The sequence below is a fragment of the Antennarius striatus genome, chromosome 20, assembly GCF_040054535.1.
Source record: "Antennarius striatus isolate MH-2024 chromosome 20, ASM4005453v1, whole genome shotgun sequence".
Lineage (NCBI taxonomy): Eukaryota > Metazoa > Chordata > Actinopteri > Lophiiformes > Antennariidae > Antennarius > Antennarius striatus.
The window spans coordinates 3,864,133-3,889,615 of NC_090795.1; the positions used below are offsets into that span (position 1 = coordinate 3,864,133).

General features: G+C 45.5%; 1 protein-coding gene across 2 annotated transcripts in view; it reads right to left on the reverse strand.

Annotated features, from left to right (window-relative positions):
- Positions 1-25,483, reverse strand: part of gli3 (GLI family zinc finger 3) — an 80,840-nt gene that overhangs the window by 20,928 nt on the left and 34,429 nt on the right. For both annotated transcript variants that reach the window (XM_068343916.1, XM_068343917.1), the window contains exon 4: positions 14,673-14,778. In XM_068343916.1, the coding sequence (XP_068200017.1) occupies positions 14,673-14,778 (106 nt within the window). The remainder of the gene's footprint in view (positions 1-14,672; positions 14,779-25,483) is intronic.

Below are 25,483 nucleotides of genomic sequence, written 5' to 3' on the forward strand. Positions count from 1 at the left end.
CACTGATGCTATAAATAAAACCAAAGCATTCACTTGTATTTGTTTTAGAAAAATGTTCTATAATGACTAGGATGACTGATTCTGGGATGATCAGACCTTCTACCCGTTTAACTGGACATTTTTCTGGTCGTCCACTCATCATAAGGTTGACGGTTTGATTCCCTGTATATGAGGCCGATCAGGAAAGGCATCCTGGGTAAAACCTGCACCGGATCCATTAATGCGGATGGAAAAATCTGCTGTGGTAACCCCCAAATTGGGAAAACGGTGGAAGATAAACGGTGATGTAAAAACCGCTCTAGCCAAACTTGTGATCATCAGGCTGTAAATAAACTAGACTGGAGTTTCTGAAATAAAAAACATCAAAACTTCTGTTTGCTGTGACGTTTTTCGATTCGATTAAGCTTTTATAACACCGATATTTTTTGCAGACGACCCGTCGACGATGGACGGAACATCACGCTCGTTTCATTAGCCTGAGGGGCTCCGACCTGAGGCAAACTGGCATTGTCCCGGCCAGACAAATGGACTGTGACACTATCTCTCTCTCTCCATCTGCAAGGAAAGAGAGGAGAGCGCCGCATTCCGACTGCTCCCAAAGCAGACATTTCCTCAGATCAAAGGCAGCTTTTCACCACCGCGTCTTAATCAGAGGGAAACGTCAGCCCGAGCTCACCGCCGGCCAGCGCCAGACGGGCAACGTTACACCACTTTACTCAGATGGCTGCAAACTTGGACGTGAGGTGAAACCTTGTGCAGGGGGTTACGCACGACGGATACGATGCTGTAAGAAATCATTCAAACAAAATGCGCCTTTCTTGGGGGGGGGGGTTAAATGTAAATCTGATCATCTCCAGGCTTTTCTTTTTATCCAAAACCTTTTTTTCTGTGAATCGTCTCGCTGGAAAGAGATGTGAAATAAAGTTTAGAACAATCTTAAGAGCCAAGTTTGAGATGAAGTAATTTGTCTCCCTTCTTATAATTGGCTAGGAGGGCTAGGAAACTTCATAATGATGGCCTTCACCACAAAGGCCTTCCCCTGAGGATGTGGAGAAATCCACATATCAGCCAGACATTAGCAGGCTAAGAGATTAGACTGAATTAGCCACTCCACTTCGCTGTCTCTCCCCCGGTGGACCGGTCTACTGTGACAAAAGACCCCAGGAGAAGGAGAAGATGAGCAAAGGAGGGAGAGAAGGGGAGGGAAGTTGAGGGGGGGGGGGGTTTAGGTGGGAGGTGAGGAGGAGATATGGGGGGGAAAGGGTGGGAAAAGATGAGAGAAAGGAGAAAAAGGAGTGAGTCCCGGTGCAGAGTTTGTCTCAAAGTGACCTTGAGTAAGGCCAGGGGAGCGGAACAGCCCAATTACGACCTCCGCCCCCTTCCCCTCATCCCCAACCGGCTCCTCCGTCCCTCCACTTCACAGCCCTCTAATGAAAGATCTCAGGCCAGGGCAAATAATGAGCGCCGAGGAGCAGGAAACGGCGCACAAACACACACACACACACACTCGTGCGTGTTTGTGCACGGATTTTCACACATAAAAAAAAAAACTTTGTCCTCAGTTTTTTCGTAATGAGCTCAAAAGAGCTGCGGGACGATTTAAAGGCTTCCAAATGTGTGACAACACATCTCAGTGGTGCTGAAGCAGGTGTTTGTGTAAAAGAAAAAAAAACCCCAACACACTCTCTCCTGAGAGATGCCAGTAAAAGCCTCGATGTTTAAAGCGCTCAAAAAAAGGTGACGCATTAAAGGATCGTGTTCCACGATGAGACACGACGTCATTTGATCGGTGTGTTTCTGCAAAAAAAAAACAACCAACAATCATGACAAATCGTTTTACTCCCTTCCGAATCGGGCGATGTCACGCTGAGGGCGTCCGGGCTACATCAAAACAGGTGTGTGAAAGTGTGTGTGTTTATGATAAACAAGTCATGTGCCCACACGCCACCATTACATGCCTCATTTGCACAGTTCAGCAACACAGCTGCGGAGTGGCGTGCACGTCACATGTTCGCCGTGCATCTCAAGAGTGAGATGGTTAAATCTGACGTGTGGTAGAGAAGAACACGTTTAAGTAAAAATGCAAAAACGTACAGGTTGGATTTTACATAAAAAGACCCCAGGAGGAAATGTAGAACAACTTCTTGATGTTTTCTTCGTCGTCTGGTCGTCCCCATGCCTCCTTGAGGAGAACGAAACACCCTCTCCATCCTGGCTGCCATGACACTGATTAACCCTGTCGTGTGTTGGCTGCATCTCCTGACACCGACCCTGTTCCAATTAACTTAGCGAATAAGAACGGGGCCCTACTGGAACTGGAAGGCTGCAAAACCAAGGAAACAAACGGCGTACGCACAGGGCGATGGCGACGGGAGGAGTTGCACTGCTCGGGATGTAGAAAGGTGAAAATAAAAAAAAAGCCTGAAGAGAGGAGAAACGTGAGGGAGAGGGAGGCGAGAGCATGAACAGTAGTCAGGAGGAGGTGAAGGCATGGTGTGTGAACTGGAAGGGTGGACAGAAAGGTTCCAGAGAAAGGAGGAGAGGAAGGGGTGCGGAGCCAGGTGTGAGGGGATTTTGGGGAGGACGTGGGGGAGAGATGGATGGACGGAGGAGTGTGGAGTGTCTCGGTACTGGTGAAAGAAAACGGTCAGCGACGGGCCGCTCTCTGCAGGGCCGTGATGGTCTTAGCATCTGCCACAATGCATTAATCAACCTAACAAAAGGGAAGTAAGCTGACAACTTGTATGTGTGTGTGCGTGTGTGTGTGTGTGCATGCAGGAATGCTCACCCTGTGTGTGATGATGTGTGTGTGTGTGTGCATTTGCCGGAGAATCGGCGTCTTAGTTACACCTGATTTAAGATTTACATCAAAGCTGTACCTCAGGGTTTGGAGCTTCTCGGCCGGAGCAAGAAGAGAAAAAAAACTTCTCCCTCACTCCTCCGCTTCCCTTTTGTGGGTTTATAATTCCTATTAACCCTCAAAGAAGACATCCAGCTAACAGGACACAAGCTGAGCCCCAGCTCCTGACATATGGAAACCATTTCCTCTCACGTGGCCCCCGCTTCAACCAGCCAGTGCCTCCTTTAAGACATTGCGTGTTTACACGGAGTGGTCTGTGGATTTTAAAACTGTCGTCAGCAATCACCAAAAGAATACACACTTGCCAAGTGTAAATATGCCCCTAAAACATTTTGAGGTTTCGCGAAGGGGGGGTGGGGGGGGTGTGCATTCATGTAAACAGTCCTTGAATCTTTGTTTGGAACAAGGTTATATAAACATTAATAATTCTTTTCGGTGAACGCTGCAGCAGAAACACACACTTGCGGTAAAGGTCGATGACTTCACTTGGGATAGAAGGGATCATTGTGGCGCTGCCCGTATTGACACAGCGGCCTTTCTAAAACGGGAACGGCTCTTCGTAGAATACTCGAGCGTGAAATGGTTGCTCAAGAAGTGGAGTGAAAAGTTTTTTTGGTGTGCGCTGCACAGAAGCGTTCAGGAAAGACTCAAAAAGTGCCATAATCAAGCAATTTAGAGTTCACAAAGCATCGCTTTTTAATTTCTTTTACCCATCTTTCACTGGTGAAGTCAACCAAGAAGGAAAGGAGATTTTGAAAGCAAAATATAGACTTTGAAAATAGATTAAATAAAGGATCATTAGCTGACAAACTATGAATTATCCAAGGCTTTTTGGGTTGGTAAATTCTTTTTTAAATACCTAGAATACCGTGAAATTGAATAGCAGTAGCGAGTTTTCACTACTAGGAAGGTGATTGGTTTTTTTCCTGGTAGGATGGACAACACCTTCCTGTCTTCATGTATTAGAAATACAAAAGACTGGACAAGTTGAACTCATTTGGGATCAACACTTCACACATTATTTAGGTGGGAACCGGACTTTGGAGATACCTAAAATCAGTCAGGTCCTCCTCCGACTGACAACATCACAAACCGATTCCTCCCCCTCCATCCTCGCCCTCAATCTCCCCACCTCAGCAGAAGGCTGCCACCGCTCTGAAAGCCTAGACCAGAGGGGAGGCGGAGAGGGGCACCTGACAGCGGAAACAGAAGCACTTTAAAGCTCCAAACCCTTTCAGTCAGATCAAAGGGCCACAGGAACAGAGCCAGCGAAGACCCAAGAAGACAGGAAAGGGAGTCCAGAGACAGAAAGAGAGAAGACAGACGGAGGCTGAGAGACGGACGTGAACAGAGGACGGGTGGACGTATTATGGGTTCCTAATGGAACAATGGGAGAGTCTTCATTAGGTTCTGAAGCACACTGTCCGTGTCAGACATGACAATTAAATCAGATGTTAAAAGTGAATTCTACTTTCAGTTGCAAAAGGAAGCTTTCCGCCAAACTATGACCAAACTAAGAGTCGGACAACGGTTTGACCCTAAAAAGTTCACGTTTCGTTGGGTTTTGAACCTTCTTTTTCACGCTGAAATACTTGAGAAGTGTTTTGAAGCTTCTGGACTAGCCTTTTGAAAACACCACAGTCCTGTTGGCGTGTCAACAGGTGTGACACCTCTGAGACATTAATGATAACACAACTAACTCCATGTCGAGCGACATCAGCCTAATTCGCTTGGGACAATGTGAACCTTTCAAGAAAACTACATCAAACTACATCGTTCTGCAGACCTTGCTGGGTTTGAGGTGTTGATTTTGACCTTTTTTTTTTTTTTAAACGCAAAACAAAGCTTCTGTTTTCAGTGAAACCGTTGCATAAACAGGACCTCAAGTTTGTTACCCTTGTAATCAGATTTCCTTCCTTTCCCCCCCTTTTTCTTCGCCTGGTTGGACAGAGGAGACCGTGGGTCCGGTATGGCACGGCGAAGTTGCTAGGCATTCGGAATAACTATGTACCCCAGGAGCCGAGAAGGGCTCTGTAGTGTGACCCCGTGACATCAAAGGCCTGGGTGGGGTTCAGGGGGCGGAGATGGCTTTCTATTCACGGCCACAAGGAGCAGGATTCCCTCTCCGTGGGATACCTCCGGAGGCGTGCCAGACATTCCCATACACTTGCACAGTTGGCTCACGACAAACACACGCCCACAAACACCCTCGGCGTCCACTTCAATACGCAGCCATCTAATTCAGTTTCTCCATGTGCTCGCCGTGAAGTCACACAAAGCAATCGTGAAAGGCTCGTGCGACTGGACAGCCGCGCGCCACATCCCGGTAGGCACGCATCGCTTCCACGCCGCTGCACTGATGACATACGTGTCAGAGAAACTGGTTATAACCGCTGCTGTGTGAACTCCAGAAGAGTCGTGAACTCTCTGACACAACTTCACAGGATGGCTGGCGCCTAATCAAAAACACGTTTTATACCGGTTCCACATTATGGTCACAATCATCGGTTTGTGCGACGTTCAGGCCCGAGTTTTTTTCCCGAGCTGCTATTAAATGTCATTTCAGCCATCGAGATAAGAATGTCTACCCAAACAAATCAACAGACGGTCTAGCAAGTAAGTGAAAACATGAAAGTGAAATTACACAAAATTAGCTTTGGCTTTTTTCCTGTAATTTAAAGGGGTCTGGAACCAGAACATAAGACCAAAAAAAAAAAAAAAAATTGCTTGTCGGTTCTTTCCCATGCTTTAGCTAACAAAAAAAAAAAAAAAAAAAAGATTTACGTGGAGTTTTCCTTCTTCTTGTGGACATGCAGCAAATTTCATGATGGCTTTTTATTTCCATAACAAGCACAGGTGGAATTGGCGCCGCTCTCAGTGAGTGTTTTGACTTCCTGTGGCGTGCCCCCGGGCTAGATAGGAGACAAGAGGGGGGACCCCTAGGTGTTGAAGTGTTAAACTTGTGAAAACTGAGAGGAAGCACATCCATCTTTCCTTTACCTCTCGAGTAATGTCTCCATCGCCCCCGTTGCCTTTTTCTCGCAAAAAAAAAAACTCAGCTGACGCCCGCAGGGTTCGGGTTCCACGCCCAACCGCCTCAACTACCCTGACAAGTCAGGTAATGAGCATGTGTGTACGGCCCCCCATCTCAGGTGAGGAGAATGAGTGTGGCCCAGGGCTTCCGAGCAGCGGCGTGGATTCCATCCCACCCCACCCCTCAATACGCCGCCTCACGCTGGGTAGTCGAAATGAGCAGTCGCACAGATGGACCTGAGCAAATCACAAACAATACGCATCGCTACGAGACAGCAGAGACACACTGCTGGAGACGGTTTAATCCTTCAGACAGATCTGAGGTGTAACAACAGAAGAAGAGGAGGGGTCAGGATGAAGAGGAGGAAAGGAAGGAGAGCAAAGACAAAGAGGGGGTGGAGAACAGGAGCATCAGGTACGAGGCAAAAAAAATAAAAAATCTTCCCTTCTCTGCACGGAAAAGCTCCTTTTCAGAATGAAATCCATCAAGTTTTCCTAATACATACTTCTTGTAGAGGAGGGGAAGGAAAAGAAAATCTGGACAGAAGAAAGGCAAGTGTTGGTGGGAAAGTGAACAGACACAGCCTACTTTATTCCAGCCATTCCATCCATCTTGTTGGACTAATAAAATGTCAAGTGCGGTTCGCTGATATTTAATCATGAAGGGGGCTGAGTGCGTGGCGGTGCCAAGCCAAACCTCGCCGAAAAAGCTTTGAGAGGCTTAAACACAGACCTGAGGAAAAACGTCAGATGCACCCCGAAGGAGGATGTTTCACAAAACCGAGCGACGTGAGCCACGCCGAAAATGACACCAAACGGGATTTTCCTCCAGGAACGAAGGGAAATAAACGCCAAACAAATGTTAAATAGACGCTCGATCCTGTTTCGGAAGCACGTCAGCGATCAGACATATGCGTTCTTAGGAGTGGGTTCACCATACATATTTGCACATTTCCCACTGGACAGTCTTGGGAGGGGCGGTGTCACGAGATGACCCCACCGCTTTGAAATAGAGAAAATAAGAGAGAGAAGTGTCGAGGGAGGCAGAAAGTAAGGGTTTCTATTTGGATTGAATTCCAGACATTTCGAGATGAAACGCACAATCAGATGCAAACGGACACAAAAATCTGATAAGAGAGACGACAATAGAACGGCTTTATGCGATATGAATTTATTGTCGTCAGTGCAGAGAGCGTCAGGGAGAAGAAATTAGCTGTGATTTAGAAGATTAACAAAAAGCACAAAAAAAAAAAAAAGGGAGAACAGGAGGAGCAGAAGCTTTAAGGGAGGCAATGAACTAATTTCCTCTTGAATTAAAAGTATGATCTCTGGCAGAACTTGAACCTGGACCGAAAGCGCTTTAAACATATGGCAATAATTCACTTTGCTGTATTTTTGTAAATCATATATTGAGGACCGGACTCGAAAAAGATGGAAGCAAAGGAACAAAAAAGGGAGGAAAGGAAGGGAGGGACAGAGGGAGGATGGAAAATGAGGAGAGTTGGAAAGGATTTATGACCCTGCTCCCTCGGTCTCGTTACTTGCTGTAACTAGCCCCCAGAGTGGGATCGCCAGGTCTGGAGCCTGCAGCCCAGAGATCAGGGTAATGGAAAATCCACATTTCTACACCGCTACAGCATGACGTCTGCGGGGCACGGGCTGAAAGCAGAACGGCTGACGAGAACTTAAATAGATTATTCTGGATTAGCTAAGGAGCAAAATAGTTCCTTTTTTTTTTTTTTTTTTTTAAACGAGCATTTCCTCAAGGTGAAAAATGGCAGCTTCTTAGTCGGAAGCTCTTTTTTTTTTTTTGACAGCAGGTAAGTCTGTGAAGACGATGTGAGGCGGGGTATCATCTTGACAGTCGCTGCTGCTCTTTGATAACTCCCCACCAATAAGAGGACAGACTTTCACTACATTTTCGCCAAAGACAGTAAAATAATCTTATTTATGTACACCTTAGGAATCTAATAAATTAGAATTAATGATACTTATCATGTTCCTGTTTGTGATACTAGAGTTAGAGACAAAAATATCAATTAGTCCACCTAAAATTAACAAGAATCTGATTCATAATTTTATTCTATGACTTTGGTATTTTTTTAAATTTTAAATGCAAAACATCATTCCACATTCTGAAATGTGACGTTGCAATCAGACAATATTTGATTTTCTTGGGAAAATTATATAAAAATATAATATGACAACAATACTTTGACATGTTTCATTAAAGACTTCTTATAGTTTACAAAAAAAAAAAGATTAATCATGAAAATAACAGGCAAATTAAATAATAATGAAAATACACTTTAGCTACGGCCACATTTATGTCTTAGAATTATTTAGATATTTTGATGGGAAACACACATTATTAAACGCCTATAAGATCACCAATGCAGTCTGGCAAAGCATGAGAAATTAACATTTCTGTGAAAGTAAAATTAGCATTTCATATTTAAGAGAAAAATAAAAAGTGAAGAATAATAAAAGCAGTGAAATGAGTAGTAAAAGCGTGCACACACACACACACACACACCGCGCACACATACACACATTCGTGGAGAGCTGTTGGCACCTGCCTGTTATCTCTTCCCCTCAGACGTGGAGCTCCGTGGGAGAGCTACAAATTGAGATCTCAAACATGAAGAGGGAGGCAAATGCCTGGTGTACAGAAAATCAGATCTATTAATCTGTTACATGTGCAAATCCACAGGCCTCATATTAGAGAGCGATGTATTCCTCTTTGGTTGAAAGTGCACCTTTTTTTTTTTTTTTTTTAAATTTGGAACCAGGCGAAAATTAAATTCAATCAAGGACAGGAGCAGTGGGAAATATTAGCAGCACAAATAATCAGATGTGGAATCATTTTGCAGGTTATAAATAGTCTGATTTCTTCTGATAAATCAGAATAAACCATTTAGTGAGGAGGGAGAAAAAAATGCATATGGTATTAATATAAATAGAGGGAGCAGCAGGAGCAGCCTGGGTTTAGGTAACCCTCGCCTGGTTGGAGGAGATGTGGAGCGTGTCTTGACAGATCTCTACGGGTAATGACTCAACCCCAAAACCTTTACAGGCCTTGTCAAATGTCTGCTGTGCCAAACTCTTTTTCCTCTTTCTTCCCCCCCCCACAACCAACCTGCTGGAACCATCTTCCTCCAAACACACCTTTAAAACATCCTAGTTCTGAATAAGGAAAAAAAAAATTCCATGTCCATTTAGGCTTCTAAAACTGGTGTATTACAAAAAAAAAAAAAAAAAGATATATTCTAACTTCAATCTGCTCACATTTCTGCTTAGCCATTTATCTCCTTTCTCTCTAAATCCGGAAATTGCCTCAGAAAAAAAAAAAAGAAAAAAAAAAGGGGGGGGGGGGAGATACTTTTCCTTCTTCACACATTTTCAGAGTGGTGCACAACTTTCTTTCTTCCCTTTTTTTTTTCTTCCTCCAGTGAAAATTGAAGAGGCTTTATGTCAAATGCGGCTAAAGCCAGCCTCTCCATATCAAACAACGCAGCGCGAAAATTACTGTGGCGATGATAAGGCTGCCAGATAGAGAGGGAAGAGGAGAGGCAAGAGGAGGGAGGTGGGGGGGGGGGACTGAAAGGAAGTGACTCTACTCAATTATACTGCAAAATTGGTATGACTGAATATTTTTCATTCAGGTGACTGATAGTATCAGTGAAACTGCAATGCAGATAAATAAAGGAGCTTTCTGTCAAGAATAAACACCATTAATCATGAAGCCAGCTCCGGCGTGACCGCCTGTCCCCCCCGACTTACTCCATAGAGGAAGTATTAAAGGGGGGAGAGGAGAGGGGAGAAAGATGGAGGAGGGAGAGAGGGGGGAAACCAGTGACTGCACCACAGAAGGGTGACCTATGAAGTCACACAGAATGGGTTTTGGACAGTCGGGGAGGACGATGAAAAAGTGGCCTCCGTCTCCCCGCGTTGAGGTGACAGCAGCCTTATCTGGACACAAATGATCAGATGAGATTAGAGGACAGTCATTTGTTCTTAATAAAATTTATGGCCCCACTTCACATTCCGCTTCAGTCTAGACGATATTCCAATGAGAGAATAAATAGCATATCATCGTTTTTTGTTGTTTTTTTTGTCGGTGGAATAAATAAATATTCCTTTAAAACGTACTTCAAAAAAATAAAAATAGTTACTAATTTGTAAAACGCAGACAAAAATAGCAATAAATGATGTTTGACAGCGACTCTTAACCCAAATGTAAAGTATTAAATGAGAGTTTGACACAGAAAAGTCAGATCACACCATAGAAGCTTCTGATGAAGCAGCACAAGCAAAAAACATTCTCCTCCAGCCTCGGTTAAAACTACACCAGATGCTTTTGTGTTTCTTTTGTTATGCAGTGTGTGTGTGTGTGTGTGTGTGTGTGTGTGTGTGTGTGTGTGTGCGTGCGTGCCTCGTCCCATCTGGAAGGAGGTGTTGAGATAAGTCTGTGGTCTTTATGCTAAGCAACACGCCGCTCCTCTATGCCCAGATTGGGCGCTCTGACAACAGTTTATGTAAATAACAAAAACAACACGGCGCACATCTTTAAAATGGAAGAAGAAAAAAAGAAGAAGAAGAAGAAGAAAAAAGAAAAAGAGGAAGAAGAAAAAAGGAAAAACTCTCTCCAGAGAGCCGCAGAGGACGGCGAGGGGGACGGAGGTACGGAAATGGTGTGAAAATTGGTGACAACCTCAGGTGAAAACAGAATTAAAATTGAAATCTGGAGGTCAAAGAGATGAATCCCTTTTTATTTATCTCATATCACCATGAGATATTTGCATAAAAAGAGGCGGCGCCTCCGGGCCGGCGTCGGGTCTGTCATCCTTCTGCTTCGTCATTCCAGATGGAGGCTGAGCGATGACAGAGACGTGCCGCGGCGTTCCCCCGGTACCTCCAGAGGAACCTCCAGCCGGGCCGGGCCTACAGCTGAGCAAACACACTCCTGAATGAAACAACCACACACTCACAGGCTCCCCTTCTCTCTCCCCCGACACACACACACCCGCGCTCCATCCTCAACACCGGCGGGAAAACACAGCCTGTGGATTTATATACGAGTCGAGTGAGAAGCTTTATTCTCTTTAAAACCCAAGTTTCCCAAATCAAACTTTCAAACTACACAGAAGCATCTATATTACTCCTACATGGCTACACATGCTACATGCTACACGTTAACTGTCCTCTGTATGAATTTCACTAGAGGAGGAAATATGTAGCACACACGTTAATTTGTGTTCCTGGGATGTAAGAAGTGTAGAATGTTTGATCATTTAAACGGTAATTTGCTTGTTCTCAGCAACTTTGGGTTCTCCAATTAAAAATCTACATTAAGAATCATGTTTGGGTCAAACATTTAGTCACAATGCATGTGGAAGAATTATGCCTTCCTTTTTCTTTTCAACTTTATAAAGTCCTGAACGGACTCCATCTCTTTGACTCGCTCCTTCTTAAATGCGTATGCGGTTACCGTGCAAAAAAGGTTGCAAGTCAATTGCTTGAGCCAGTAAAGGAGGATGTTGTTTTAGTGGCCCCATTCACAGCACAAGGGCCCGGGACTCCAGCGCGCACCCCGATGCCGATAATTGACTTGTGACGAATACCTCTGTTTGTTCTGAGCGGTCTCTGGGTGACCGAGGGCCGGCGCTGGGGCCGCGTGAGACGGCGGGTTTTGTTTTCCTGCGTACTGCGGTCAGGCAATAAAGCCAGGAATGAAAAGAGCGATCTCTTCTCTTTCCCCCCCCCTGGCTCTCCCCCGATCTCCCCATTAAGCCAGTCGTGCACAATGGCGGCGGCGGAGGGGGACCATAGCTCCCCGTGGAGAGCCTGCTCTTCACCAATCAATGTGTTTATTTAAGTAGGAAGCATCTTCTCCAGAGCAGGAAGGGGCTTTTTCTCTTCTCCACCAGGCGCTGAGTTGGGCGTTTCCGCTCCTGGGGGAGGGACGACTCGTGGCCCATCCTGGATCGATTTGGAGACATTAAGGCTTTAATGAAGCTGGAACGGAAAAACTCGGACGCCGATTGTTGGGGTGCATTTTCAAGAAAGTCTTGATGAAACTGTTCTTTCACGCAACTTCCTCGGTAAACCAGGCCCCCCCCCATCCTGACCCTGAGGGTTTAATACTAAATGGCACATCGGTACCACAAGAATTCATAAACTAAACGATTAGCCTGTCTGTAATTGCGCTCTCCCCTAGTCTAATAGGGGAGGTGAGGTAAAGGGGGGGGGCCGAAAAACAAAGGACAGTTAATTTGTGATTTCCTCTGCTCATTTGAAGGCAAATTAAGTGTCAAACAGCTAATACGGAGCATATTTCATTTTATGAGCTTTTAATTTAATTCTAGCGCCCTCATATCGCTGGAGCCCGTTAGGGTGCTGCCGTCGCTAACGCCCGCGCCTCGTCTGGAAAACGGGGGCCATCAATAAACATGTTTCAATTAGGCCCTTCACAGTAATAGGATATGATTCTGTTCATTTTCGCCACGTTCTGATGGTGGATGTGTCGTTACGGCGGGGAAGAAACAAGCTGCTGGGCATTATGCGGTGGGGTTTTTTTTTTTTTTTGTTTTTTTTCCGGCCATGGATGCCCAGTGGTGACTGGCTGGTGCGCATGGCGAAGGGGTGGGGGGTGGTGGTGGTGGTGGGGGGGGGGGGACCGGCTGGATTGATGGAACTGCCGCAGGGCCAAGCCCGACTGTAATTACAGGGCGTAATGAGAGGCTGCATGGGGAAGTACCGCAATAATAGTCCCTGTGTACTTAGGCATATCTTTGAGAGGGCTAATAACGATTAATTCTGCTCACCAAGGAGAACTTGTCTTAAAACAATTCAATATTTCTCCATAAGCCGCCTCCTTTCGGCTCCCCCCCCCTCAAGCGACAGCCGTACGTCGACGGCCTCTGTTTGCTGTGGCTGCCTACGAGTAACATTACCGAGAAGAATGCATCACTTACAAATCCTCAGAGGGGGTTTACTTTTTTCTGGATGGAGCCCCCCCCCCCCCCCAACTCCAATAAAGTTTGACCACGGCTAACAACTTGCAAGGAAGCCGAACCAGGAAGTAGTATCATTAACTCATCAGGTGATTGGCTTCAAGTCTTAATACCAACAATAAGGCGATGGTTTGAGCTCGTTTCCGCGTGAATCCCTGCGTAAATTCATAGATAACGGGGGCGGGGGGGGGGGGGTGACAGCGAGAACACAAGACTTGATTTGGCCGTTAAAGAGCTGTCTTGTAATAATGACAAATAGTTTGCCTCGGCATGGGGATTCATATTAAAACAGCTTGATGCTTAATGGTTTGGATAAGTCGGCCAGAGGTAGCATGGCGGAGCAACGGCCGTGTCAGCGGTGACAGCAAACCCAAACGCGCTGATAACTCCTGTCTGGACAGAGTGACTGAAGACGCCGATGGAACTTCTCCCCCCGCTTAATTCAATTCTCTGGCTCCATGTTGCCCCTCCACCCTCCTTCAGATTTCTCCCCCCCCCCCCCCCAACCTGTGCTTCAGATTGTACCAAAGCACTCCTGACGGATAACAAGCCAGGCTGTTTGTTCGAGCCTACGTCGCCGGCATGTGTTCCCCCCATTATCTCTGCATAAGCTAAATGCTAAATTATATTTGCCATTTTGTTTGCAGTGACACCAGGCATCAATCACCTCCCTTTCTTTATTTCCTCGCCTCTCTCCCCCCTTTTTCTCCTCTACTGAGGTAGGGTGGGCCAGAGACCGGGAGGGAGTGGAATGGGGGGGGAGACATAAAAAATTCATTATGCTTAGTGGCACATCAGCAAGGGAGAGATATGACTCCTGAGGAGGAGAAAGGAGGGAGTTGATAATGATGAAGAATATCAAACATAATACGGCCCAAGTAGCTGCCCCATCCAATTTGTCCTCGTCACGCCGTGATTGCTTCCTCCGTGTCTTGCGGAACGGAAACAAGCGCCGCCGAGAGAACGGGCGAAGCATCTCTCTCCTTTATGATACACACTGTTTGGACACCGGGAATACAAATGATGAAGAAGGGTGAAGGAGACAGTAGAGGCTGAAAAAAGGCAGTCTTGCATGCATTTGTGCCCGAGTGTATGTAAGTGAGTGAGGAGAGGGAATGCTTTCAAGTTCTCTGCTGACCTGGCCATCGCCGTCAGAAGCACTCCAGGGAAATACGAGACTCCTGTAATAAGAGTTCCCGGCTTTATAAATACTCCCTCTCTCACTTCCGAAGGCATGACACCATATTTTTTCACCTTACATCATATTTGATCGCCCCGTGCATCCGCGTGATCGGATGAGACGGACGGTTTTAGTTGTGTACAGTCTGTGCATCAGGAGCCCATCTGTGTCTGTCAGACGGGCGGATGTCAGTCGAGGAAGCGCTTCCTCCTCTTGACAAGGCTTGATCACTGCTCTTATGATAATTGCGCGCTCTCCCAGCCTCTCCCTTTCCCCTGCTCTCATTTCCATGTCTCTGACACATGTTCATTTGCGTGTCTCTGACATGCAGATCATGTTGCGCCGCGTACAGGTCGGTGGCTTTTTTTGATCCTGAAAGGCAAAGAGAGGGCGCGCCGGGCGCAATCACGAAGAGCAGGAGGAGGACGCTCCACGCCCCACGGGCGGAAGGAAGTTCAGGAGTTTGATTCCTTATCGCCTTTTTTTTTTTTTCGAGCGTGGGGGAGCGCCAAAGCGGTGCGTTAGCTGAATCAAAGGTATGCTCAGCAGTGATTTTAATGAATGCACGACCAGTTTGACTTACACGTGAAGAGGGGGCACAGGGGAAGGCTCATAGATGTAGCGTCCCTGGGTATGTCTGTCATCAATCGGCACTGGAGGGTGGAAGGTTGGGAAGAACTGGGGTGCAGCTGCAGAGAATGAGAAGAGGAGAAATTATATGAGCGAGGATTTACAATAAAGACTCTTGACTAAAACCTACTGTCACGCTCCCTCTTGGGCTAATCTAAATAGCAGCAATAATGAAAGGCAGCGGTTGATGGCTATCTTTGAACACACCCACCCAAATCATATCTCATTAAAGTCGCTGAAACTACAAGCGATACAGTTAAAAGAAAACTGTCATCAACCAAAAATATAAAGCAATAAATATCCATATGAAAGTGTAAAAACACCACATCAGGCACAGCGTGTGTTTTTTTTTTCAAACAAAGGATAAAATTTAAGAATAAAACAAGCACAAAAAACTTTTTTTTTTCCCCATCGTAACAAGCAAAGAGAATTGAGAAGCTTCTCCACCCCTCCTCCAGATAAAAAACACAGACATTTGCATAAAATGAGATTCCAAGCCTTTTCTCTATTTTTACCCTCTGAAATTTAAAACTGCATCCAAAACTTCACTCCGCACCATAATCTATAAAAACCGACGCTGAAACTTAATGTGTCACGACGGTGCATCCGTTGTTGGCGAGTCCTGGCAAACAGAGCTGTGAAACTGAAATAGGTTCAAACTTGTCAAGATCGAGCCAGAAAATGACTAACGCCCACAAGGCAACGTTTGTGTGTCTACACACCAACAAATTAATTACTTGTTCATTCACATATCTCATTTCCAGAACATATGTCATTTTATTGCCTGTTGCAGAGACCGTTTCCAAGTGGTGTATCACCACCCCGAGGCGAAGCGTGTGTCAACATCTGCATACCTTCACGCAGCAGGTCTCTCGAAGCTGTTTGCTATGTGGGGCTTTTTTTTTTTTTTTTTCATTTCGCTTGTAAATATTTGGAAGTGTGTGCCAAAAGGGGGCAGATGGCCAAACGTGGAGGTGCGCAACAGCTCTGCAAAAGACTCGGTCCGTGCCAAACGCCGGGCGAAGCGGCAGGTGTTGATCCCCCACAGCACCTCTCAGGTCGGCTTACCTCATCGGGCGTTCATTCGTCGGTACGATCGCAGCCAAGCTTGGATTTGACTCAGCCGCAATTAAGAAGGGATCATTTTTGGTATTGTTTGTAATCCCGCAAAACATTAAAAAGGTCAAACGGTGTTCAGGATCGCATGCCGACAAAGTTCAGGGATCTGCAGGAGATTAGAAACAGAGGCCAAGACGTCCAGATTTGTAGTCCCTGAGTTGGGTTTCCAGCTTTAAACCAACACTGAGCAATTTAAGTTGACGTTTCAAATAGTTTTGTTAATCTTTCACCCTTCGTTCCTTGAATGTGGACGTCTCTCGTCATTCAAAAAGCACAATTATTCATCGCGCATCGCAATGAGTGAGGAATCACAAAGTAATCTACAAATAACTCTTCTTATTACTTCTTGTTGTTGAAAACTTTCCAAAAACTGACCCTGAAACTTTGCTCAGAGTCGTATTAGAGCTCACAAGGCCTCACCACCACTCAAAAGAAAAATGCAAACATCTCCAAAACCAGGTTTTCATCATGTTTTCACAAGAGCACAGAGATAAGTGGTAAAAGCCTCCTTTTGCACGGCTCTGGCAAGTATCTGACCGCTCTGTCTCTGTCTATTCGATAGTTTCCTCCTGATGACTCAGTCTGGCTTGGCTCACCTCACTTGATTCCAGCGCTGCTGAGGGAGGAAGGGATGAGGGGATGCTGGGATAGAGAGATGGGTTAGACAAGGGCGGAATCTGCTTTGTTTACTCTCCGTTGCTCAACTTCAAGGCTGCCGGCCCTTGGCTGTCAAGAGTCGGAAATTAACTTTCAGGTTCACTTGGGTCTGCGCGCCGTGTTCTAGCTCGATGGGAGTAAAAAGCCTCATGTTCTCTAATCTCACTCATCCCTAACCCACGCTGCAAGAACTTTATATCAACCTCTGTCCTGTTGGGGCAACGACTGTAGAGATTACAAACTGTGAACTCATTTTAAAGAGCCGGCCAATTCACCCCTGCAGCATACACCTGCATTCCCACAGCCGCCACTCCTCATTGAATTACCGAGACCCCCCTCCCACCCCCTTTTTGTGTTTATGTCTACAAAGCTCCTCAATCAGCATGTCCCTGTGCTTAGACTGGAACCTTTATTTCGTCACTCTTTCCTTCCCTCCCTCCTTTCGCATGTGGCGCATGACTTTGCCACACGGCAAAACCGTTGCGCTGAGGTTTATTTAAATCCGACTCAGAAGTTTACTTTAGCGTGTCTCCGACTAAATAGAGACTGCCACCCCTTTTACGCCAGCGCAGATCTCCATTAGCAAGGCAAACAGCCCTCTGTCAGTGGAGGGAATGTATACATTCACAAAGAACAGAGGTGCAAATGAAAGAGTGGGGGGGGGGGAGTCTCCATCCTGCAATCCATCTCCAGTGTTTCCTGTAGGGACATCTTACTGTTTACTGCAGGAATAAATTGCCCCTTTGCTCTTCTGGTTATTCAGGGGTATTTTCATCGGCTAATAGAGAATACAGCTGGAAAGCCCACAACACACACATTACAAATTTTTACCTTCCCAAAGCGGCCGCACAACCATGCATCCCTGACTGAAGTGTAATAATGACGGCTTTTGTCCCTGTTGAGGTGAAATCAATCCATCCACAACACATTCAACTTTTAAAAATCATCAGCTTCTTCAGAAGTCTTCTGTAACTTTCTGGAGCAGCAATATTCATTGAAATTTTCAACCAACAATTTTTAAAAATGTGTTAGGAGAGGGAATTGAAGTCATTAAGACATGATTACTAATGGGTTTTAACGAAAGGGCAATTAGAGACAAACTTTGACCGAGCTCATTAATTGTAATTCAACATACACACACCGTGCTTGGAACCAAAAGCCGGTTTCCTCTTCATTAAAGAGAGAATGGTAATTGCCTTGTCCTTTATTGGACACTTGAATAATTTCAAAAGAGGAAGGAAGAGGGGACGATAAAGCCCAGAGCACATCATTTGCAATATCCTTATTGGTTAATCTCCTTTCATAATGGAAGTTTTACCACAAAGGATCTCCTTGGAATGTTATGTGATGCGATACTTAAAAAGAATCGGAGCTGTCACTCAGCATTCTGATTTGGGTTTTGATAATACACAAACAATTTCCATTCTTTCTCTTTTGTTGTCAATTCAGCATTGTGACTTTCTTGTCTGGAACGCTCAACCTCAACTCCTCCTCTCTCCTCTCTGGTGAGGGGTTCACTGACTCCTCTCCAACGGAGCGTCACCCCGCATCCGAAGGAAGAAACGCTCCTCGGTAAACACTGCACTTCTCATCGATGCTCCGCTGCGAGAGCACAAAGAGCCAGTGACAGATTGTCATAAGCGACTAAGGCAGAGTGAGAAAAGGGCTGCTGGGGCCCTGCTCCAGAGGTTTGTGAATTGCTAATGTAGAACATATGAAGCCGGTGCCGGGGCTGCAACTGCCAGATTTCATTATGCCATCTCTCTCCATGCTCATGATCTCACCGCTAAGGCACGCTCGTCTGCAGCCAGGCCTGCAGTTACACCATAACTCTGCAACACTTTGCAAAACGTGTGAAAGATGCTCCAGACTTTGTAGGTTCGCGTGCTTTGCGAGCGCATGTGTGTGCAAGTGGCGTCGCTCCTTTCCGTGTGAATGCAAACATGTGTACATAACTTAACAATGCAATAAAAAAAAAAAAGCACCTCCGGGTGCAGAGCCTTACTCATTCCAGAAGATATCACCTTGGCATTTAACTATGTTTCCAAATAAGCCCATAAACTTAACGTACCTTTCAGATGTGCTGTGAACGGACAACCTTTCCATTTTCAAATGTCCTTTTTTTTTGAATGATTCATCTGAATCTGATTTTTCATGCAATGACAAACTTAATTCATCTCTTCTTTTTGCTATTCTGTAACCTGCCCGGGGATCACTAACAGTCCAGTCTAGTTGTAGGTAAATCACACATTTAGCAATGGATTTGGATCTCAGCATCAGGGTTTTGAGATCAGTAGCACAGAAGGAAAGCTTTGTAAACAAAAAGTCCACCATAAAATGATATTAGTTAAACTTAAAACCGATTATTTGTTATATTCAGGTTGAGATTCTACAGGAATCACCTAACAGCACATAGATATCAGTTATCTGGCACTTCCATTGTAGTCTGTCCCTGTTCCTCATTGCCTTGGAGTGTCTTTTAAAACAACTAAATTTAAAAGGAAATTAAAAAAAAAAACCCTGATAAAGACGCATCCAGTAACTATCTGCCTGGCAAGACAAGGGGTTGGAGAAGCCCCATGCAGGCTATCAGAGGAGGCAGTTTGGAAGAGGGCTCTCTTGTGATCAATCCTTTCACACCCCCGTCTCTCGCTGTGTTTGCTTAAACTGAGACCTCAAGCTGTTTGGACATGTAAATAACACTTTCAGAGACTGTTTAGCTAAGCTCAATGGGAGTTGCTGTTGACTTTTGGAACGTTTTGCTTAATTATAGGTCCCAGATTGTTTCAGGTCTAATGGCCTAATTACCGCTGTATAAATTAGCCTAATGTCCTTGCTGTGCAGAGATTTCTGTATTTCTGCAATGCTCAGGCACTTGCAAAGAGAGAGAGCCATTATTCAGCGAAGGACAGTAGTCAAAAAGAAACCAGCAGAGAGGTTAAATATCAGAACAATGCTAATGTTGCCTTGCCAATCTATCTGCAATTAATCAAACACATAAGGCTGACAGATCACATCCTCTGTGGATCAATAGATTTGATTCCTTCTTCCGTTGTGTTCTCTGTTTTTTGCTTTTGCCCGTCTCTCTTGCACAATTGCTCTCACACCCTTAAACAGAAACACTCTCTCTGTGGGTGAATGTCATTAACACGGTGGGAAATTTTTTTAAAAAACGCAACAGAGAGGAGAGAGCGAGCAGCCAAAGGATAAATGTCAGACACGCATTCCATCGCAACTCACAATCAGAAGTAATTTGTTTGTCTAAGACGGTCAATGCCTTCCTTCTCCATCATGATTCTATGCGTACATACTTTATTATGAAATTAATGCTTTTTGTAGGTCTTCTTTTTGCACAGATATTGTCATTCAAGCAAAGTTTCATGTCAAAAACATAAAACACACCATTGCCCCACAAATTTTTAACCTAAAGTTTGGCTTTTTGCAGATGACTATCTTCTATTCATTATCCATCCATTTGCAGGACATTTAGCTGCAATAATCTAAATTCAGAGCTTTAATTTTTGCTCTACAGAAAATTATCAAGCTGTAAAAAGAGCTCCGCGAACCTTACAGTTGGCCTTTCGCTCTCAAACGTAACACAAATATCTCAATGGAACTCCAGCATCTGCAAGGCATTTACCAAGCTGAGTCAATCATAACAAATTGCATGCCATCACAAGGGCCCTCGCCTTGCTACAGAGTGGAGCTAAGCACGCACACTCCTCTTCCAGGGGCCCCCCCAGCGCAATCCAACCCCAGCTATGACCTGTTTTCCCTCCCTATCCCACCTCCCTTCCCAGTGTGGATCAAGGGAGTGAAGGTTATTTCACAAGGCCTCTGTGGAGCACCAATCTATCTCCTACATTTGGTGAATTTCTCCAGATTGGGATAAGCTGGGGAGGAGAACAAAGCGCTATGCCGTGGCCCTCCCCCCACACTCCAGCACCATCTCCACCCTACCCCACCCTCCAGCTTCCTCTCCCCCACCCAGCTGGAGAGAGATTTACACAGCAGTTTAGTAGCTAGAACAGTGCACTACACATTTTTCCACTTCTCTCCCTGTATCCCTAACATCTGTCGATCGCCTTCCCTCCAAATTGTGATACCTCACAGAGAGAGGGGAGTTGATTTAAACCTCAGGTTAACTCACCAGGACGCTGCTACATGTATTCTTCCCTCTCAGATTTATGCCACTCAAAAGCTCAAAGGCTTGGACTTTCATCGCGACCATTTTTAAAATTTTATTTCCAGGAATTTTGAGTCACAAAAGACTACAAGACAGCTAAAAAATGCACGCTAAGATATTTGGATTTATTTTAGCATCTATAACAAGTCATAGTGACCCTTATCCTCGTCGAAGCTCCAGGGTGGATCATGGACGTTGCTTGGGAAAACAGGGACAGCTTTCCCTAAGAGGTCACTGGTCTTTTTTTGTGTGCAATATTCCCTAGAAATTATGATTTCCAGGTTGCCATTGTTCTCTAATTCACTTCCTATTGGGTGTATTAACTTGAAGAGACTTGCATCATTGTTTTTAGAGTGGTGATCCATCACAGCAAGCCCGCCGTCACCTTTAGATTTATGTCAAAACTATGCATTATCGTATGGTAATGTGGATGAACTAAGAGGCCAGTTTAAAGATTCTCCTCAGCGTTGCATTCAAGGGCACTCAGAAAGGTCAAGAAACAACACATTAGTTAACTGCTTGAACTAAGAGACATCTATTTTGGAGAAAGGTTGCATGTTTTCTCTTGCTTGGGAAATCTTTGCATTCAGAAAACAGCTTGGTTTAGAAATTTTAGAGAAATATTTCTGCCTCAAGTTGCTGCATGCTGATTTACATCCAAGTTAAAATTAGCAGAAATCATTCTATGGGGGGGGGGGGGTCATGTACAGTTATTTTAATGTTATTACACTGGTACTCAACATCACCAATGCAGTCTTTTGATTTATTTTATAATGAAATTGCATTCCTGCCTGTACCGTAAGCCCATTTCTCTGTTTTTCTCCAAACCCATACTGACATTAGACAAAGTCTGTACATGCTCTTGAGGTGCATGGCCATTATTTGGGCTAATAGAGGAAACTGTGTGTCAAAGGGAAAGACAAAGCCCAGTGTCACAGCAATCAGACAAATGGCTGCTGGGCGCTGCAGGGCCAGACAGGGGTCGGCACTCCTGGCCCAATTAGGTGCTGCGAGCCCAACGGCATCTGGAACTCTCGATTTCTCCGTCTTCTCTTGCATTGCTGTCACCCCAGCCTCTCTTTCACCCTCTCTTTTGTTCTTGCTCCGTCTTCCTAATTCTTTCAGTTAATCCTGCTTTCGGTCTACCTCTTTACTTTGACTCTCATTATTCAAAGCACATCTCAACCCCCTTTCCCTCCTCACAGCATCCCAAAACAAGGACAACGTTGTAATCCATTTACTGCATCCCTGTCAACAGATTCCACCCAAATAATCCTCTAAGACTTACAAACAGGGATAGGTACTATCAAGGGAAAGGGGAATAAAGAAGAGGCGGGATGCAAAGGGGAAGGCAACCGAGAGGCGTAGTGAAAGAGGGAAGACAGAGGAGGACGTACAAGGGAAGTAGAGGGCCGAGGCAATGCAGGGAACTAGTGTCACAGTGATTTGAGGCTTCGTCATGCAGGTGGCGCCCAGGGGTTCTCTCAGCCTGGGCAGAGAGACAAACTGGGGCCCATGTAAACCTTAAAGAGGATTAACCCTGCCGGAGTGCTTTAATGAGACCTGAAAGTGCTGGGCACCGGAGAGCCTCGCTGATTGAGCTGCACTCAAGTCAGCTCCCAGTGGCCGGCTCGCCCAGCGGCCCAGCAGCGGTGCTGAGGCTCCGTGGCCTACAGCTGCCCGCTCACACTGAGCCACATCAAAGCAGCTTGTCTGGGAGAACCCCAAGATGGGAGGAAGGGGAGAGGGCGGTGGGCATAAGGGAGGTGACGTGTGTGTGTGTGTGTGTGTGTGTGTGTGTGTGTGTGTGTGTGTGTGTGTGTGTGTGTGTGTGTGTGTGTGTGTGTGTGTGTGTGTGTGTGTGTGTGTGTGTGTGTGTGTGAGGGGGAGGTGGAGGAGGGCAAGGAGAGTGCCTGGATGGAGGAATCCCTTATCTCCTCCTGAGAGGATGCTGCTCTGTGGTGTGAGATTGTCTGGAGCTGCCACCTGTCCCAGGCATCTTTAAAGGCAACACTAAATCCTGTGATGGGTCTGACCTCCTTGAGCTCCCATTCTTTCATGTCTCACTTCATTTTCTGCTTTATACACCACAACCTCCATCTTCTAGAGTCTCTCCGGTTCTTCTGTCTTTCGCCTACCCCTCCACCTCCTTTCCTCTTTGTCTTCTCTGCAGTCGTATCTTGCATTCCACCGAGCTGCTGGGAACATTTTAATTACACCATGTTCATCAGCCTCCTCTTCGCGTACAACAATTCTTGTGTGACCCAATAGAGACGAAAGCAAGATACAGGTCGCTTGAGAAGGGATGAGGCTGCTTGCCTTTGGTAGTTTATTAGAGGACCACAAGTATAAAAAAAAGGAAATGATGTGATATACAGGAAATAAACATGAGCAAAGCCATGAAATGTCTTTGATTCTCCCGTAGCACACAGGGCTGATTATCCTAGTGGAGACTACAGAGTAACTTAAGGAGGAGAGGAAAAGCTCAACCAGCTAGCTGAGAAAAAGCCCCCACAAGCATTGGGCCTTGTTATTTTGATAGTATGGTACTTAATGTTATTGTACCGGTGGTATTTGCTGCAGTTTATTCTCCTTTTGGACGTTCCACATGCAGCAGAGCTTCATTTTAAGCCTTCACAACATTAGCAAAGTGTTATTGTTTCAACTTGCCTCTGCGGCTCAACCGATTAACCAGTCTCGTTCGAAAAGAAGTAAAACACACTGACAGATGTTGTGACGATGATACCGAGAAATGCTGACTATTCTTCTTTGAACATCTTAAGTTGGCTGGAAAGTCGTAAGTCTTCTTAGTCCCCTTCACATTTAATCTCATCATTGTTAATAAGAACTGCCATTATTCCGAGATGTTCAGTTCATACACGATCAGCTTTGTGGTAAGAGCAGCACATGACCTTAAGATGGTATGAAAGTGCATTCTCAGAGCACTTCAAACTCTGCTTAACCCCCTTAAATCATCAAGCGCTACAAAGGGACACATGCATGTGAGAATATGGCCTATCTTACAGCATGAGATGCCTCTAATAAGCTGTATAAAAGGGGATCATCTGATTATCCCTGGTGCGCTGGACCAAGGGGCCATAGCATAGCACAGGCCCCTGTTGTTCTTTCTTGATGAGAAGAGGTGGATGGAAGGGATTCCTCTTCATCGCCTGCAGTGTGCCCCAGGCTGCTCTGTGCCGGCACACCGCTGGGGGACTACACCGTGCCACCACGCTCAAAAAGCCAATATTGAAACAATCACAAAGACAAACACTTACCCTTGAAACAGGCACGTGTCTTCTCACCCCAGGCTCTACTCTGTTCTGTGCAGTTCTTTGGGGGAGGATGTTTGAATCTGTATCTAAGCCAGTGCTTGTCATGTTTAAACCAACAAGAGGCCAGAAAGTTTTCTCTTTGAGGACAAGTTCAGAAGAATGCTCAGTTTGCCCACTTTCTCCACAGATACCTCTGTGCGCACACATTTTCTTTGCAGTTCTTACTATTTCGAGACACATGGAAAAGCCCCTTCCAGTCTGTAAAATCTCAAAGACCAAGCACCGTAATTAACTTTAAAGAGTCTGGGCCAATTGATGTGCGGATCACGTCCGGTTTGGTGACAGCTGGCTCATTCAGTTCAGTGGTCAGCTGCATTTTGATACCGAGGCAGACAGACCGACGCCGTGGCAGCGGCTGGCCCGATATGGCCCAGTAGACCTGAGATCAGCTCGGCACAGCAGTTTAGATGTTAACCCTTTGACTGGACACCAACTGACCGTACAACATCATAAAAACTAAAGAATGGGTTTTTTGCTCCACGGCTTTCGTAGAACACAGGGCTCTTGTGATCCAGGTAACAGTCACCCTTGTACAGCCTCATTGAGCCAAGGTTAGTGTGACACATGTGAAGGAATCCTTCAGCCAAGAGATGCGTACCTTCACGGCCTGTAGCTTAGCAGACTTGGTTTCGGAGATCAGTCAAGACATCAAGGCTTTGGTGTGGGGATTAAGCCCTGGCAGCCAGATCTAGGATAGATTTTTGAAGGAGATAACTGAAAGACTACTGGACTGATCAGCCTCCATCACCGTCTGGAGGTACCTAATGTCTGGTCTACTCTTATCAATGGTATAACATATCACAGACACAGTCCAGCCGCCAAACTTTAATCACTTCAGCTGCAAAATACTTTATCATTGTCTCCAAAGCTTTAAATTCCCTTTCCTCTCTCTGCCTTCCATTTCACTGATTAACGTGTTTCAGTCCAGTTTTAACATCTGCAAAAATGCCATTGAAAAGGACGCGCTTTAAGTCCCAACGTCAACTCTATTTCGTCTGGCAAGGAAGGGCAAGTGTTTAAGAAGGAGACTCTTTAAAGAAGATCCTCTCAGGAGAAGAGGGGATGCTTCCGCCAGGAAGTGGGCTCACTGTTGCTGCAGGACCACTGACCGGCTAATCAACGCACAATGTAAACCGATGTCGGCGCTGCGCATCCCATTCACACTTCCACACAATTAAGATCTTAAGAAAAGAGACTTCTCCCTCATTAATCCTCATCTCAATCCTTTCTTCTTATCCCACAGCAAAGCTCTGTGTATTAGAGCTGTGGTAAGAAGGATGTGGACTCTCATCCAATGTTTGCCCAAGAAAGGCGGCTAAGACTCCGGCATCCCTGTGATTAGCTAATGCTAACAATAAGGGCAATGTTTCCTTGGTGCCTCCTTTTTTTCGACACTGAAGTGGGTGTAAAAACCAGAGTAAACACGGTCTTTTGCTGCAGACCTAAGGAGAGTGGGAGATCACAAGT